Source organism: Neopsephotus bourkii, unplaced genomic scaffold (assembly GCF_033783945.1).
Source record: "Neopsephotus bourkii isolate Nb327-2 ecotype Australia unplaced genomic scaffold, CSIRO-AGI_Nbou_v1 NB_1615, whole genome shotgun sequence".
Lineage (NCBI taxonomy): Eukaryota > Metazoa > Chordata > Aves > Psittaciformes > Psittacidae > Neopsephotus > Neopsephotus bourkii.
The window spans coordinates 1,192,392-1,206,477 of NW_026902090.1; the positions used below are offsets into that span (position 1 = coordinate 1,192,392).

At 60.6% G+C, this 14,086-nt stretch overlaps 1 protein-coding gene across 2 annotated transcripts in view; it reads left to right on the plus strand.

The window, feature by feature from the left end:
- The first annotated feature begins 3,394 nt into the window (after window positions 1-3,394).
- KCNIP2 (potassium voltage-gated channel interacting protein 2) overlaps window positions 3,395-14,086 on the plus strand; it is a 42,752-nt gene continuing 32,060 nt past the window's right edge. For both annotated transcript variants that reach the window (XM_061372496.1, XM_061372498.1), the window contains exon 1: window positions 3,395-3,627. In XM_061372496.1, coding sequence (XP_061228480.1) covers window positions 3,555-3,627 — 73 coding nt within the window. In that variant the 5' untranslated portion in view covers window positions 3,395-3,554. The remainder of the gene's footprint in view (window positions 3,628-14,086) is intronic.

Consider the following 14,086-nt stretch of genomic DNA (forward strand, 5'->3'; position numbering starts at 1 on the left):
AGCTGCTCATCCCCATGTAACACTGCTGTCTGCTGGCGTTTTTGCAAGGGTGATGCTGGGTTAAGGAGCTCCAGTCTCTGCCCACTGGGGCTGGTTCTAGGAGCATCCCATGCTGCATCCCATGTCCCAGCCTGAGGCTGCCCAGGAGCCTGCTTTGCTGGAGAAACAGAGCTGTCCCTCACTGCCAAGTGTAAATCTGAGCCCAGAGGCACTGGGTGATTGCAGTCAAAATAAGATTAATGGCATCTGTTGAGAGTGCATCCCGAGGACTTGCTATTGATGACCATGGCTTTAAAATACTGTTAACAGTGGATAAAGCACCATGATTTAGAGTAGTTGGTAATTACATCTCTGTTTGAAATTTCCTAAAGATAGGATCAGACTCCCGAGTCTTGCTCCCTGCTTTTCCAATAGAATTAATAAGAACGGAGATATGCAATTAGACAACACGCAGGCTGGTAGGGCAGATCGATGCCTTGTGGTTACCTAATGAAGTGTTAAATCGCATCTTTCCCTCTCCCTGTCCCACTGTCGCAGCTGCAGCAGGATGTTTGCAGAGGGCTTGCAGAGCTCCCTGCATCCTTCTACCCTAGCCTGTTGGGATGCAGACCCCAGAGCTCCTGCCTCTGTTCCAGGCTCTTCTTGCTTCTGTGGATGGGAGCATTTTGGGATTGTCTTGGGTTTTGTGTTGAGCCTGGGGTTTTCTGCTTGGTCCAGCCAGGGTCTGGACAATGCTGGTGGCAGCCTGGCACAGCTCTGCCAGCAGCAGGACTCTGCATCCAATGCTCTGGGCAATACTGGAGCATCCCAACCTTGTCCCCTTCCCCAGTTCCTCCCACCAAGGCTGAGATGGCCTAAGCTGGGGACAAATGAGCCCATTGGACAGCATGACCCCGCACACATCTCCCGACCCCTCTCACCCTGGCTCACAGCCATTCTTGGCTGCAGTTCCACTGCTTGGGAGCAGCATTAATCCCATGAAGATGTCCTTTATGGATGTGGCGCTGCTGCCGCTGACAGGGTGACGGATGGGCCACTTAGGGAACGTGCCTCCCTCCTAGACTGATGTGAGTGGGTGATTTCCATCATGGTGAGGATGGACGGGTGGTCCCAGGAACCACAAGGGTTCAAGGAACCTTCAAGGAACACACAGCCTCATGGTGCGGCACCCCTCGTGCCCCAATTCATATCCCCCCTTGTGTCTCCTGCCCGCCTCCTTGTTCTCCATCCCTCTCCTACACTGGTGTTGGCTTTACCCCGTGGTTCTCTGCTGCTCTCCCAGAGACGAGCTCAGGGACCTGGGTGCTTCCACAGGACCCCTGCCCTGTTTATTGAGGTGTATCTGGGTCCCTGCCTGGGTCTGGGTGAGCAGTCAGGGACCAGACCCGTTCCTGCAGCAGAAAGGGCTGCTCCCACCCCAGCATCCTGCAGACCCCGGCTCCCAGTGCCCAGAAGAACATTTAGGGGACGATGTTGCATTTTCCCCTAGGAGAGGAAGGCTCAAAGGCTGCGGATCCTGGCAGGAAGCCCAGCCCTCGTGTCTGCTAAGGAAAGGAGCCGTGACCAGCGAGCAAGCAAGCTGTGTCCCCTGTTTTCACACAGCAGGGAGGGTGGGCTGTGTCACCCTGAGCCTGGGGGTGCCCTATCCTACCCCATGGTACCCCCAAACCCCCCAACTTTCCCCCCTCTCCCTAGCCTGGCAGAGCATCTCTCGCTTGCCTGCAGAAGAGGAGCACTTAGCTGGGATAAAAATAGCCACGTTTGCCTCCCGATGGACCAGGGGTGGCAGAAGGTGAAAACTTCCCCCATGAAGCTCTGCTGGGCCCCCACGTCTGCAGCAGGATGGACCCACAGGATGCTGGAGATGGAGCAGGTGAACCTGGGCACAGCACCTGCAGCCCAGCTGACTGAGGCTACTTCCCTGGTCCCCAGGTGTGCTGAGAGGAGGTGGCTGTGATGGAGAGGATGGAGGATAAAGCAGGCAAGGAGCAGCAGGATGGACAACCCCAGCAGCGCACGGGGTGTGCGAGCTGCCTGTGCCCCAGCCCTGCTTGTCAGGTCCAGCAGTGGGGGCATCGGCAGGGCTGTCCCGGGAGTTTCTCTCCAGCCGATCAGGGCTCACGGGCTCTGCGGCGCTGGCCGGGCTATGGGCAGGGCTGGGGGAATGTGTTCGGTTCTCCGAGCATTTCTCTACTGCGTTTTCCTCGCTAAATGGCTCTTATTTTTAGATCCAGGCAGTTGCTAAGCATCGCTGCCTCGCTAAGGCGGCTTCTTTCATGGCTTGACACCAAAGCACGCTGACAACACGCTGCCGCGTGAGCGCGGCCCTCCCTCCTCGCTGCTCTGGATTCCCTTTCCGCCCTGTGCCCCAGGCTGGGCCCAGGGATCGGGGTGAAACGCTTTGCCTCCCCTATTGGCCTTACTCCCCTCTGTGTCTCTACATAGACCAAGAGGATGATGAGATGGATGAAGGGAGGAGAGGTGGGAAACGCTGGGAGCTGGGTAGCCCCTGAGATGTGCTCAGCACCCATCACAGTGCAAGCACGCAGTGCACCTAAAGCCCCTGGCTTTGAGTGTAGTAGGAACTCCTGAGCACAGCCCGCATCTCCCAGGATGGCATCGTGCACAGATGGCAGCAAAACCCGGGGGCAGCAGCGGGACCTCCAGCTCCCAGTGCCAGATGTACCGGTGGGGCTGTGAGCTCCTTTAGCAGCACCTGGCCTCTGGAAGTCCCCCCAGTGTGTGCTGCTGCTTCACCCTTCCCACGCGGCTGCGGAAGATGGGGTAAAAACCCATCTGGAAGCCCCAAGAAGGGTTCCTGAGTGGGAAACCCATACTCGGGGTGGGGAGCAGCCGGAGGGGATCTGCCTCTGTTATTGCCTGCAAGCAGGCGAATCGGGCACAGCTCTGCTGCATCCCTCGGTCGCTGCGCGTCCCCTCTGCCTCTGACCGCTTTCCCATCCGGGGGAGACCCAGCAGCCGCCCCGGACTGGGCAGGGCTGGGATCCCCCTTCCTCTGTAGCTCCTGCGGTCCCGTTGGCACCGACACGCAGGGCTTGGGGTGCCCTTGCTCCCCCGCAGTGTGGGGGGCTGCGCTCCTCCTGCCCTGTGCCTTCTTCAGCCCCTTCCCCGTGCGGTCCCCATGGGGCTACCCCGAGCCCTCGGTGCAGCGCGGAGCAGCCTCCCCGCTGGAGCCCTTCCCCGCCGCCCTCGGCCGTGCCTCAGTTTCCCCGCGGCGGCGCAGGGCGGCGGGGCCGGGCTGACGGCTCCCGGGAGGAGGCGGGGAAGGACGGGAGGGAGGGGGCGGCCGTGCCCAGCCCCGGCGGCGGCGGCGGGGACCGGGGCGGCTGCGCGCTCCTGCCTGCTGTACCGAGCCGTGCCGAACCGAGCCGAACCGAGCCGAACCGAGCCGAGCCCCCGGCACCGCCGGTCCCTTCCTGCTGCCGCGGTGAGTGCTGCGGGCGGCGGGGCGGGGGGAGGCGGCGGGCGCGGGCCCCCCCTGCCCGGCGGCGGAGCCCGTGCGCCCCGTCGCGGTTCCCCCCGCCGCCGGGAAGATGCGGAACAAGGGCAGGAAGGAGAGCCTGTCCGACTCCCACGACCTGGACGGCTCCTACGACCAGCTCACGGGTGAGTGCCGCCAGCCGGGGAAGGTGCAGCAGCCGCTCGGGACCACGGCGCGGGGGTCCCCCCCGGGCACCCCGGTAGTCCCGGCCCGCCCGCTTCCAGACCCGGCTGAGCCCCGGCCCCCTGCCCGCCCCGCTTCGCCGCACGCCTTGCCCGGGGAAGAGGGGAGACCGGCGCTGGAGCAGGGGGACAGTCGGGACCCGCGGGGAAGGAATGCTCCGGGGGGCGGTCGCGTTGATCCCGGCCGGGCCGGGGAAAGGCCCCCGCCGCGGGGTGGGATGCTTGAATCGCTTTTGGCCGACCCCAAGCTCTCCCGCCCTCACTGCTTCTCCCAAGACCCCCGGGACACCAAGGTTTGGCACTGGGCTCTCTCTGCCATAGCTCGGACCCCCCGCTGCACCCTGGGTGGCACGGCTTCACCCTGGCAGCAGGTTTCCTGGGAACAGAGAGGCTCACCCCTATCAGTAAACCCCATCAGCACCACAGAGCCTGTTGTCTTCTCTATCCGTCACCCAGTGTCCCCTTAGAGCATTTCCAGAGATGCTTTATTCCCGGGATGGGGTGGCCGTGGGACAGGGAGGCCAAATATGACCCATCTGTGACACCCTTGCATCCCCCTCCATCCTTTGCCCCAGCAGGCAACTGGCTGGCATCCCCCATCCCACCACATCTGTCCGTCCATCGCACCTCGTCCCCCACTGTCCGATAGCGAAGCAGCTGGGCTGGAGCAGGCAACACCCCCCCTTCCCCACGTGCTCTCCATGGATCAGCCCGAATCCCATCCCCTTTCAGGGCCTCCGTGTCGCAGCAGCTATGAAATGGGGCCGCAGTTCCCACCTGCCTCCCGGGACCCACGATGGAGCCGAACCTGTCCGTAGCCGGGGGGCTTGGGTGCCCTCCTGCCGCAGGCACTGAGGTGTGTGCACAGGCGGCTCCGCTGAGCCCTGGTGATGCTTTTCCTGCCATGGTCCGGAGCGGATCTCAGGCTTTGCTCTGGAGCTGCGAGGAGGTGGTGGTGGCACAGGGCAGGACCCTGCTCTGCTTCCCTGGGCAGCCCCACGCCTGGGGATGCTGCTTGGTGCCTGCCCAAACGTGCGGTAGGGAAGATATTTTTGAGCTGTGTAGGAACTTGGAACCCACACACAACTTTTGGTTTCTCCGGTAACTTTAAAGTGTCCATATGGATCTAAATCAAACTGAAGTTAAAAATAAACCCCACTCTCTCTGAGGCTGAGACCTTTTATGCCTAGGCTTACCTGAGAGCTAGCTGTGCAGCAGGAACCTGGGCAGAGGGGAGCCCTGCCTCTGTGCCAGCCTCTTCCCACAGGGATGGGGTTGCTGGGAAGCCTCTGGGGAATAAGGCTGGGTATCTTTACCCCATTTCCCAGAGTGGGAAACAGAGGCACTGGGAGGGCATGTCACTCATTTGCCATAGCTGTCAGGTCAGTGACCAACCAGGGCAGAGCCGGTGGTGACACCGGGGAGGAGGAAGCTGGTCCCAGTGGCACGGATCTCCCCTGTGTTGGCTGCACTCAGTGAAGCCATCCATCCCTCCCTGTGTTGGGAAAGTTGTTTTTCTCCCAGAAAGAGTATGGATGCAGTGCAGGCAGGAGGAGAGGGGATGCAGCCTTAACCTGGCCCTTGGTACCCTGGGTATGTGGTGAGGAGCAGGGATGCCCATGGGGCTGTAGCAAAGCCCCAGAGTGAATCTGACAGTGCCAGAATGGGCTTAGTCTCTCCCTGCAGATGGGAGGGTCCCTGCTGGCACTGACTGTTTGGAAGCTCAGCCCTGCTTGGGGACAGGCATGAGCAGTTCGGGGTATTCCTGCAGCCCTGGGGAATCCCATCCATCGGGGTCTGCCAGGGTGTGGGGGACAGCTGCCACACAAGAGCTCTTAACTGAGGGATGATTTGATGTGAGGCGATGCGACAGCCCCACAGCAGCTCCAGCTGGTCCTGCTGCCTCCCCATCACACCCCAGAAACAGGGTTGGGGACCATCAGCCCCCATCTATGCATATCCCCCTTCCAACAGGACAGGGGCTAAGGAGAAACAGGAGACCCAGCCATGTGCAGGGCAGAACCCCCAGCAGCGCACTGGTTTTTACGTGTCAAGAGCTGTTGAAAGCGGGGTGCAGTGACAGTCCCTCCTCCCCATAGCATCCCCAGCGGTCCCTGGGCAGAGCAGCCATGGGCTGCGTGGGCCAGCAGCACATGGATGTGTGTGTGAGAGGCCAGGGCACCCGAGCGGGTGAAAGCTCTGTGTGTGTGTGTGTGAGCCGTGGGGAGAGCAGCACCGGCTCCGTGTGCTGGGGGCACAGGCTGAAGGTGCTGGGGTGCCCCAGGATGGGCCCTGGTGCAGTGGTGTGGGGTGAGGACAGGAGCCGAGCCTGGGGCTGGGAGTCCATCGGGGTGTTAAGGAGAGAAATGTTTACGTTGCAGCGCTAGGAAATGAAACGGGTCCATTTGTGGGGTATTTGGATGACGCCAGCGAGAAATAAAAGCCATCTATAAATTACATTATTCCTCCAGCCCCTCTAATGACATGAGTGATTAATGTGCGAGCAGAGCCCAGAGCCAGTGTCTCGGGACTGCTCTGGACATGGCCCTCAACGCGGACGACACGGGAGCGCAGAGCCGCGTTGCCCTGAGGAGCACAGGTACCGTGTCCCCAGCCCCGCATCCCGGCAGTGTGAGCGGCAAGGGGGGCTCGGAGGCAGCTTTCCCTCCCTCCCTCCCTCCCTCCCACTGCTCCACAGGGGTGTGCGGGCAGCAGCGCTGCTCCAGCCCCACTTGGGGAGCACTTGGGGAGCAGGGATGGATGGCTTGTGCCAGCACGGAGTCAGTACCTGGGCTGTTTGGGGTGGGTCAAAGCTCCGAGCTGTTTTCAAGGATAAGGGATGTGCCTCTGGGGTTGTTGGTGCCCCAGATGGGATGTGGAGGCTCACTTTTAACCCCCAGTTCTTCACCCCTGCTTTCTCCCTCCCGTTATGTTGTGGGGTCTCGAGCAACCACTTTGCTCCACTTGCAAGGCAGCTGCAGCACCTGCAGGGGTGAGCAATTGCTATAGACACCATCTGCAGGGCTTTGGGCTCCTCCTGGCCCCCGAGGCATGGCTGGTGGATGGGGACTCCCTAACTCTTAGTTAGCAGCCCACCCAGTAAGATGAAAACTGTAGGTACCAGCACAGTGACTGGGGTGTGTCAGAGGCATCTCTCCCGTTGGCAGTAAGAAACGAGAGATGGGGCTGAGCTGCCCCCACACCGAAGGGTGGATGGGTCAGTGGGGTTGGCAGGAAGACAGTGGGAGCTGGGACTCCGGTCCCTGCTGTGGGCTGAAGCTGAAGAGCCGTGCTCTGACGGTGCCGCTGCTGCAGGCGGGTCCCAGGTGATGGGCAGATCTAGGGCTGCGCCCGGGGCTGGTTCTGCTGCCAGCAAACCCCGCGGCTCTGTCGTGGCTGCTCACAGCCTGTGATCACCTGGGTGGGGGGAAAACTCCCCGGCTCGCTGTGGGGTAGGACTTCCACCCACAAGGGGGGTCATTTAATTCCTAGGGAGTGGATGGGGTGTCAGTGCTCGCCTGTCCCAGGTAACAGTGTGTGCAGGGGGCAGTGCTGGGATCCACAGCTGCAGGATGGAGTGATGGGGTGGGAGGCAGGCAGGCTGCATGTGTGTGTGGCAGGTTGTGTGCTGTGCCTGTGGCTATACGGATCCCAGGGAGGGGGACTGGGATGGGGACTGCACCCAAGACCATGGCAGCACCTTGCTCATGCCCAGAAAAAGCTCTTTCCCTTGGCCAGTTGCTTCCTTGAGCAGCACAGGAACACCCCTGGATGCACATCCCTGCCAAGGGCCAGCTGCCTGCATCGCTGTGGCAATGTGTGGGTTGTTCCCTCCTCCTAGAAGCAGCCCCCAGGAAGGGTGACACATTCCAATGTCTGGTCCATGGGAACCGAGCGTGCTGCCCGTCCCCCTGCTCCCCCACTAATCTGCCTCCTCTGTGCTGCTGCTGCTGCCCCACAGGACCCCCCTCCGCTTGTTGCTTCTGCTGCTGCTGCCTGCAGTGGGGCTGGGCTGGAAGCTGGGCTGACCCTCGAGCCAGGCCTGAGCTCCCCAGAGGTCCCCAGTCACGGTGGGGAAAGAGCTTCCACTGGTGTGCTGGTGAAGGGGCTCCCGTGGGGTCCCCTCCGTGCCAAAGCGCCTGCCCTCAATGGATGCTGCACCTCCGCGGGGTGATGGGAGCATTGCCTGACTCTGCCTCATTTCTGTCTGCTGCCTCCCTCCCTCTGCCGCCTCTACCCCTCTCCCTCTTTTCTCTTTGCTGTCCTGGCTTCTCTGCAGCCCTTTGATGCCAATGAGTCCCTTCTCGTGGGGTGTTGTGGCCTCTCCTGATCAGAAGCTGTGATCCAGGGGTCCCTGCCAGAGGGGATGCTGCTCCAAGCGTATGCCAGGGCAGAGCTGCACACGGGGCGAGGGGCATGCAGGTGATGCTGCTGGGTACCACTGCCCGTGGACAGCCTGGGTTTTGCAGGTGGATGGGCTGGAGCCGAGCTTTCGGCAGCCGCTGCTGCATCCCGCAGGCAGAGACAGGTCAGAGCCCGCGGGGAATTGGTGGCACAGGATTAATTGGCAGGAAGTCCGTGGGTTTGGTCGGCCGTTAAATGGCTGATTTCTGCAGATGCCGATGCATAATTCATGGGCTGTCGCAACTTGGGCCAAGGTGCACGGCTCCTGCTGCACAGGGCTGGCGATGCACGGGCAGGGAGAGGTTCTGCCCCATGGCTGTGCTGCAGCTAGAGAAGGTGCGTGGGTTTGGTGCTGCTTTCCTGCTGTGTGCTGTGCTGGGACCAGCTACCCCCGGGCAAGGAGCTTGGACAGGAAAAGGTTTGGGAGGGTGAGCAGAGCTGGTCCCTAGAGCAGGCTCCGGTTCCCCCAGAGCCATAGCGGGTCAGTGCCTCCTGTCTGGAGCTGAGCCTCATGCCTTTGCCTTACAGCTGGGACATCAGGGGGTCACCTCAGCCCGAAGGACGGGAGAGACCCCATTAGCGGAGCTGCTCTGCCCCTCCCTCGCTGGCTCTGCTCGTTAGCGGTGTTTTCATTAGGAGAAGTGGTTTGGTTTTGTTTAAGCCAAATTGCTGTGCTTGGGAGATGATAAATCCATCTGCTGGCAAATCACTCTCCTGCCACCGGGATGGATCCAAGCCCTGGGCTTTAATCGTGCTGCAGATGAATGAGCCTGTAGTGAAATGAATCTCTCTGCCGTGCCTCACCAGGCGGAGGAAGGCTGAGCTGGGCAGGCTGCCTTCCCGATGCCACGATGAGGGGCTCTGTCTTGAAGTGGGGGGGGTCGAAATCCTTTGCTAAGGGGTTGTGGAGCCTTGGGCTGGTGTGAACTGATGTGGCTGGTTGCTAGTGGCTTTCCTGGGAGCAAAGGGGGAGAGGACCTCCTTTCCGTGGGGCTGTGGGTGAGTGCAGGGGTCCTGTTCAACCCACCACCCATGCCAGGGTGCTCTGCCAGCAGCCGGGGCTGGGTGGGTGCCATGCAGGACAGTGCGTGGGGCAGAGCAGCCCCATGGGACAGGGCTGGGGCTGGGGTGCAGAGGATGGATTCACCCCACTCACAGCAAAGCCCTACTGAGCAGCTTTGCAAAGGGCACATGGCAGCAGGGCTGTGCTGGGTGGAAGGCTTTTATCGGGGTCCTCCGGCTGCCAAACTGCTCTGGCTCTGGCTGCTTCTGGGTCTTAAGTTGTCTTCTGCTTCACAAGAGGATGGGTGGCGCAGGCCCTGGGGAGCGCTGTCAGTAATGAGCTTGTTTGGAAACAGAGCCCTGCAGCAGGGGAGCTGGGGCAGGATGGTTGCGGTGTTCAACAGGGGCTGATGGGGATGGAGGTGCAGGGGCTGTCACTTCACTGCCTCTGAACTGGGGTCTCCTTGAATGTTTCCTCTCTGATCCAGACAAGGTGTCACCTATGGACATATGTGTATGCCCACTCTCTTGCAGCATCATTCCTCTCCTGCCTGTGCCTGGTGCCCAGTGCTCAGGTCTGACAAGCTCTAGGTGACTCCAGCACTGCCTTGGCAGGAACCACCCTGCTTTTGAAGCCATTGGGTCAGAGACCCCTCCTGTTCAGGCAGCTGGTACCTCTCCCAACCCCAGTATGGTGTTAGCATCACTGCTGGGGGCTCTGCGGTGTGGCAGGAGGGTTGGTGTCCCATCCACGCTGTTCCTGCTCACCCCATCTGGGGACACGGGGCACCTGGGGATGTTGAGGTTATGGTGCATACAAGCAGGTGCTGCAGCTCTGAGCACTGCTGCAGTGCCTGGCCAATTCCTGCACCAGCTCCATTTGCAGTGAATGTGCTGGGGGCTGTGCCCTGTGCAGGGCAGAGCAAAGCAAAGCATGTCCCTGTGTGCAGACAAGACTGATCCATGCTCCACTTAGAGAGCCCTGGGCTGTACCTGGAACAAGCTGATGGCTTTGTCCAGGGCAGGAGGGGTGGTGTGGGGTCTGGCTGAGCCATGGAGAGGTATGATGAGAACCATACTGCATCAGCAGTGCCCATGGGCAGGCAGGGTGCTCAGAGCTCCAAGGGCTGGCACCAGGTTGGCAGTGGAGATGGATGGCTTCACCTCCAGCAGGTCAGAGACGGTGATGGAGTGACCGACCCTGGAGGTGGGCTTGTGACATGAACCTGCTGCCCCAGCTCTGCTGTGCAGAGATGGAGGTACTGACTGGCCAGGATAGGACCCCTTGCACTGTCCCACTCTCCCCATGAGCCACCTCCTATGGCAGTCACATTCCTGCTGGGAAGGAGATCAACAGCCTGAAGCAGGGGGAGCTTTCTTGGCAAGATGCTGCTATGAGAGATGAGTGGACCCCATGGGGCAGAAGGTGGGACCCTGCCTCCAGGCACTGACCCCAGCAGCAGAGCTGGGATGGATTGGATCCCTTACCTGTCCTCTTCCCATCACCAAACCCACACATTTGGACACCAGAAAACATGCTTTTTAGGGATGCAGCATTGGTGATGGTATGGCCAGGAAAAGGGTTTCCAAGGCTTTCCCTTGGCCTGGCTGGGGAAGGTACAGCCCTGTGGGACACAGGGAGGCATCAGCAAGCTCCCACATCCATGGGTCACCCTCAGACCCAGCAGGAGCTGGGGAAGAGCTGTCTGGCTGCTCTTACCTGGTTACTGCAGCCCATCCAGCCGTGGCAGGATGCTGCTGGAGCTGGGCTCCTTGCTAATGGGATTTGACAGGCGAGCCACTGCTCCCAGCCTGTTCGGTTCAGTGTGCCTCCTAGAATGGATTTCTAAACCTTGCTTTGCTCGCAGAAAGCTCCTGGATGGGTTTCCAGGCAATAATCCTCCAGCCCTTCATCACCCGGCCCAGGGATCCCCATGGGACTACTTGGCAGTGGGTTGTTGGAGTCCCCAGTGTGTCTCTGCGTGTCTCTGGTGTCCCCAGGAGGTGGCTGCGCTGGTGACAGCTCTCGATTTACTCTGTGAAGAAACAAGGATTCATTCTTAATGGTGTGATTTAGCAAAGCCTCCTGGGCATGAGGAGAAGGGAGAGGAGGGTCAGACACCAGGCTCTGGGCTGCAGCCCATGCAATGCTTCCCTTTGCCCCCACTGCTGCTTGAGGACTATGACAGGCACCTGCCCACCCTGCAGTGCTCCGAGGGTCATGCTGGCGTTGGGGGGGGTCTGGTGGTAGGGCACAGCACCCCCAGTTCTGGTTGCACCTGCACAGGGTCTTGGCTACACACCTGACCCCAGAGCAGGGAGAGACAACACTGATGCAGCACAGGCAAACGCTGCAACCCCAACATCTGGCAAATGCAGGGCCTGGGCAGTGCTGTAATAACGCTATGGTTGTGACAGGTCCTGGCATCCCCTGGGGACATCTCAGCGCTCTCCTGCATGGGGTACCTCTTCCTTTCCCCCTGACTCTCCTTCCAGAAGTGGCATCTTCCAAGCCCAGCCCCTGCCCTGTGCTGCTCGTGCTGACCCGAACAGATTTCCCCTGGCTCCCCCCCTCCCCTCCGCTGTGCAAAGTGAGTCACTCCAGTCACCGGGAATCATTCATGTCATTCCCCCTTGCCGCAAAGTCATTAATGTGCGTGGAATAATCCGTTGTGTAACGAAGAGCATCAGCAGGAGCGCTGCTGTGGCAGGTGATGCCCGGCCCTGGCTCCCTGATGCCTTGGCCACCCCTGCCTCAGGAGAGCGCAACGTGGTGGGATTGACAGCTGGAAGCACCCCAGGCCTTGCTGGGGTTGTGCTCCCACGGCTGCACTGTGCAGGCAGCGATGGTTTCTTCTCCTTGGGTGTTATCCCAGAAACCATCAAGCCCTGGCTGGACGCTGCTGGGTGGGATGGATCTGTTTGTCATGGTGTTGGTGTCTGCTTGCCCTCACACAGCTCCTCTGAGAGGGGCCCATCCCAACTGCTCCACGCTGACACAGGCAAGAGGTGTCCCTGCATGGACCAGGGTGCACATTGTGGCACCCTGCATCCCCGCCACATCCCTGCTTCATACCCGCCACTTGCTGCTGCTCTGAGCTTCCCAGGCTGTGGGCTCACAAGAGCTTCCCACCAGCGGTCAAATCCCTCCCAGCTTCTTGCTTCAGAGCTGGGGACCCCAAGGTGCCCTGGCAAAGGTGCAGGCAGTGTGGGACCTTGCATGGCTCAGAGCCCTGCAGCCCCCAAGCCGTGCTTGCTGTGGTTGTGGCAGATGTGGTCTCTCCCCTGCATGGCGAGGAGGAAGAAGGGCAGGGAAGAGTGCTTTTGAAGTTAAGAGGCACTGTGGTTGCTGCCCCCCTGCCCAGGGTTAGTTTCCTTCTATCCTGTGCTCAGCCAGGCATTAGTTTAAGGATGCTGCAATGGAGGAGGCTCAGAGCATTGCGCTGAGAGCAGCAGGGTTTATTAAGGTCAGGGACATGGCTGGGGCTGGGGGCTGTGCAGGGGACAGTGATACGTGATGGCATGGGATGTGCAGGAGGTGGCCATGCACCCCTCAGGACTGAGCCACACCAGACACAACTGTGGTGGTGCCCGGTGGCTCCCACTGACCACTGGAAGGGGACATGGGGGTAAAGCTTTTCTGTCCCCAGGGAAAACACCGCTGCTGGGTGGCTGGGCAGGGAGCAAGCCATGGGAAATGGGACAGGAGTTCCAAACACCAGCATGGAGGAACCCAGCAGATGGGCATCGTACCGGGGTCTGTGGGAGGCAGAGCCCCTCTGGGGTGCCACATCCCATCAGGGACTCTGTCCCCTCGCCCCAGCTGGGCAGTGAGTCCCCTCAGTGCAAAGGGCTACCCTGAACAGCACAAGAAGAGATGGTATTTAATATTTCAAAGTGGGGCACTGAAAACCTGCTGCTCTCTGGGGCTGGTCCAGATGCAGCATCCCCTGGGGAGAGGCTGGCATAGGGGCTACCTCAGCCTGATGCAAGCTGGAGGGGGAGGCTCTTTTGGAACCACATCCATAGGGACAAAGGAGCCTTTTCCCTGCCTCCATCACTCACAGACCCGAGGGTCTCACCTCTGCCCAGGGCCCAGCTCTGGGGCAGGGACATGGGTCCCAAGGGGCGGTGGTGGCTGCCCGGCCGCACACCATCCTGTGCCTCCCTCGGCGCTGTTTGTTTCCTCAGCCTGCCCTGCTGTAATTACAACCCACTGTCTCTCTCCGGGTACTATGTCTTGCCTTTTATCACTGCTTAATTAAATAACTGTGGGGAAGTGAGGGGCTGGTAACCCCTTGTTTGCCAGCACGAACTACCTGGTGCTGCTGGGGAGGGCTGGCAGAGATGCTGGATGGCGATGGCTGTGCCCTGGGGTACTTCCATGCCCCTGGGAGGGATGAAGTGCTGATTTGGTTGTTCATGGGCACAGCGCCTCTGGCACTGACGTTCCCAGGCAATCCCTTAGGAAGTGCCCAGGACACCACCGCTGTCACCCCAGCTGTAATTGTCCCCTCGGCTTGGAGCTGTGCCCGTGCCAGGCTGGAGGAGCGCATGGCACAGTGCCTGCTGCCAGGCCAGCCACCTCTGCCCGCAATTAGTTGGTGCTAATGAGTGTCCCTGGCAGCTGCTGCTGGGTCAGTGAGCTCCACTGAGTACCTCCCCCTGTGGGGCCAGACACATGGGTCCCCCTCCCTGCTCGGCAGAGCATCCTTGGTTGTGCTGTCATCCTCAGCATGGACATGGCTCCCTCTGCTCTCTCTCCCTTCCCTCGTCCCTCCACCATCTCTCTGCCTTTGCACTTTCCCCAGGAGGCTGGCCCCAGTTTGGGCACCAGCAGTGATGCACCTCCAGGTTCTGCCCTGTCTTGCTCCCGTGGGTGCCGCTTTCTCCCATCCCAGCCATGCTGCAAGGTGCTGTAGCACTGGGAATGCAGTCTGTTATAGCATCCTCAGGAACACAATGTGGCCCTGTTTAAAAACATGTGGGAAGGGGC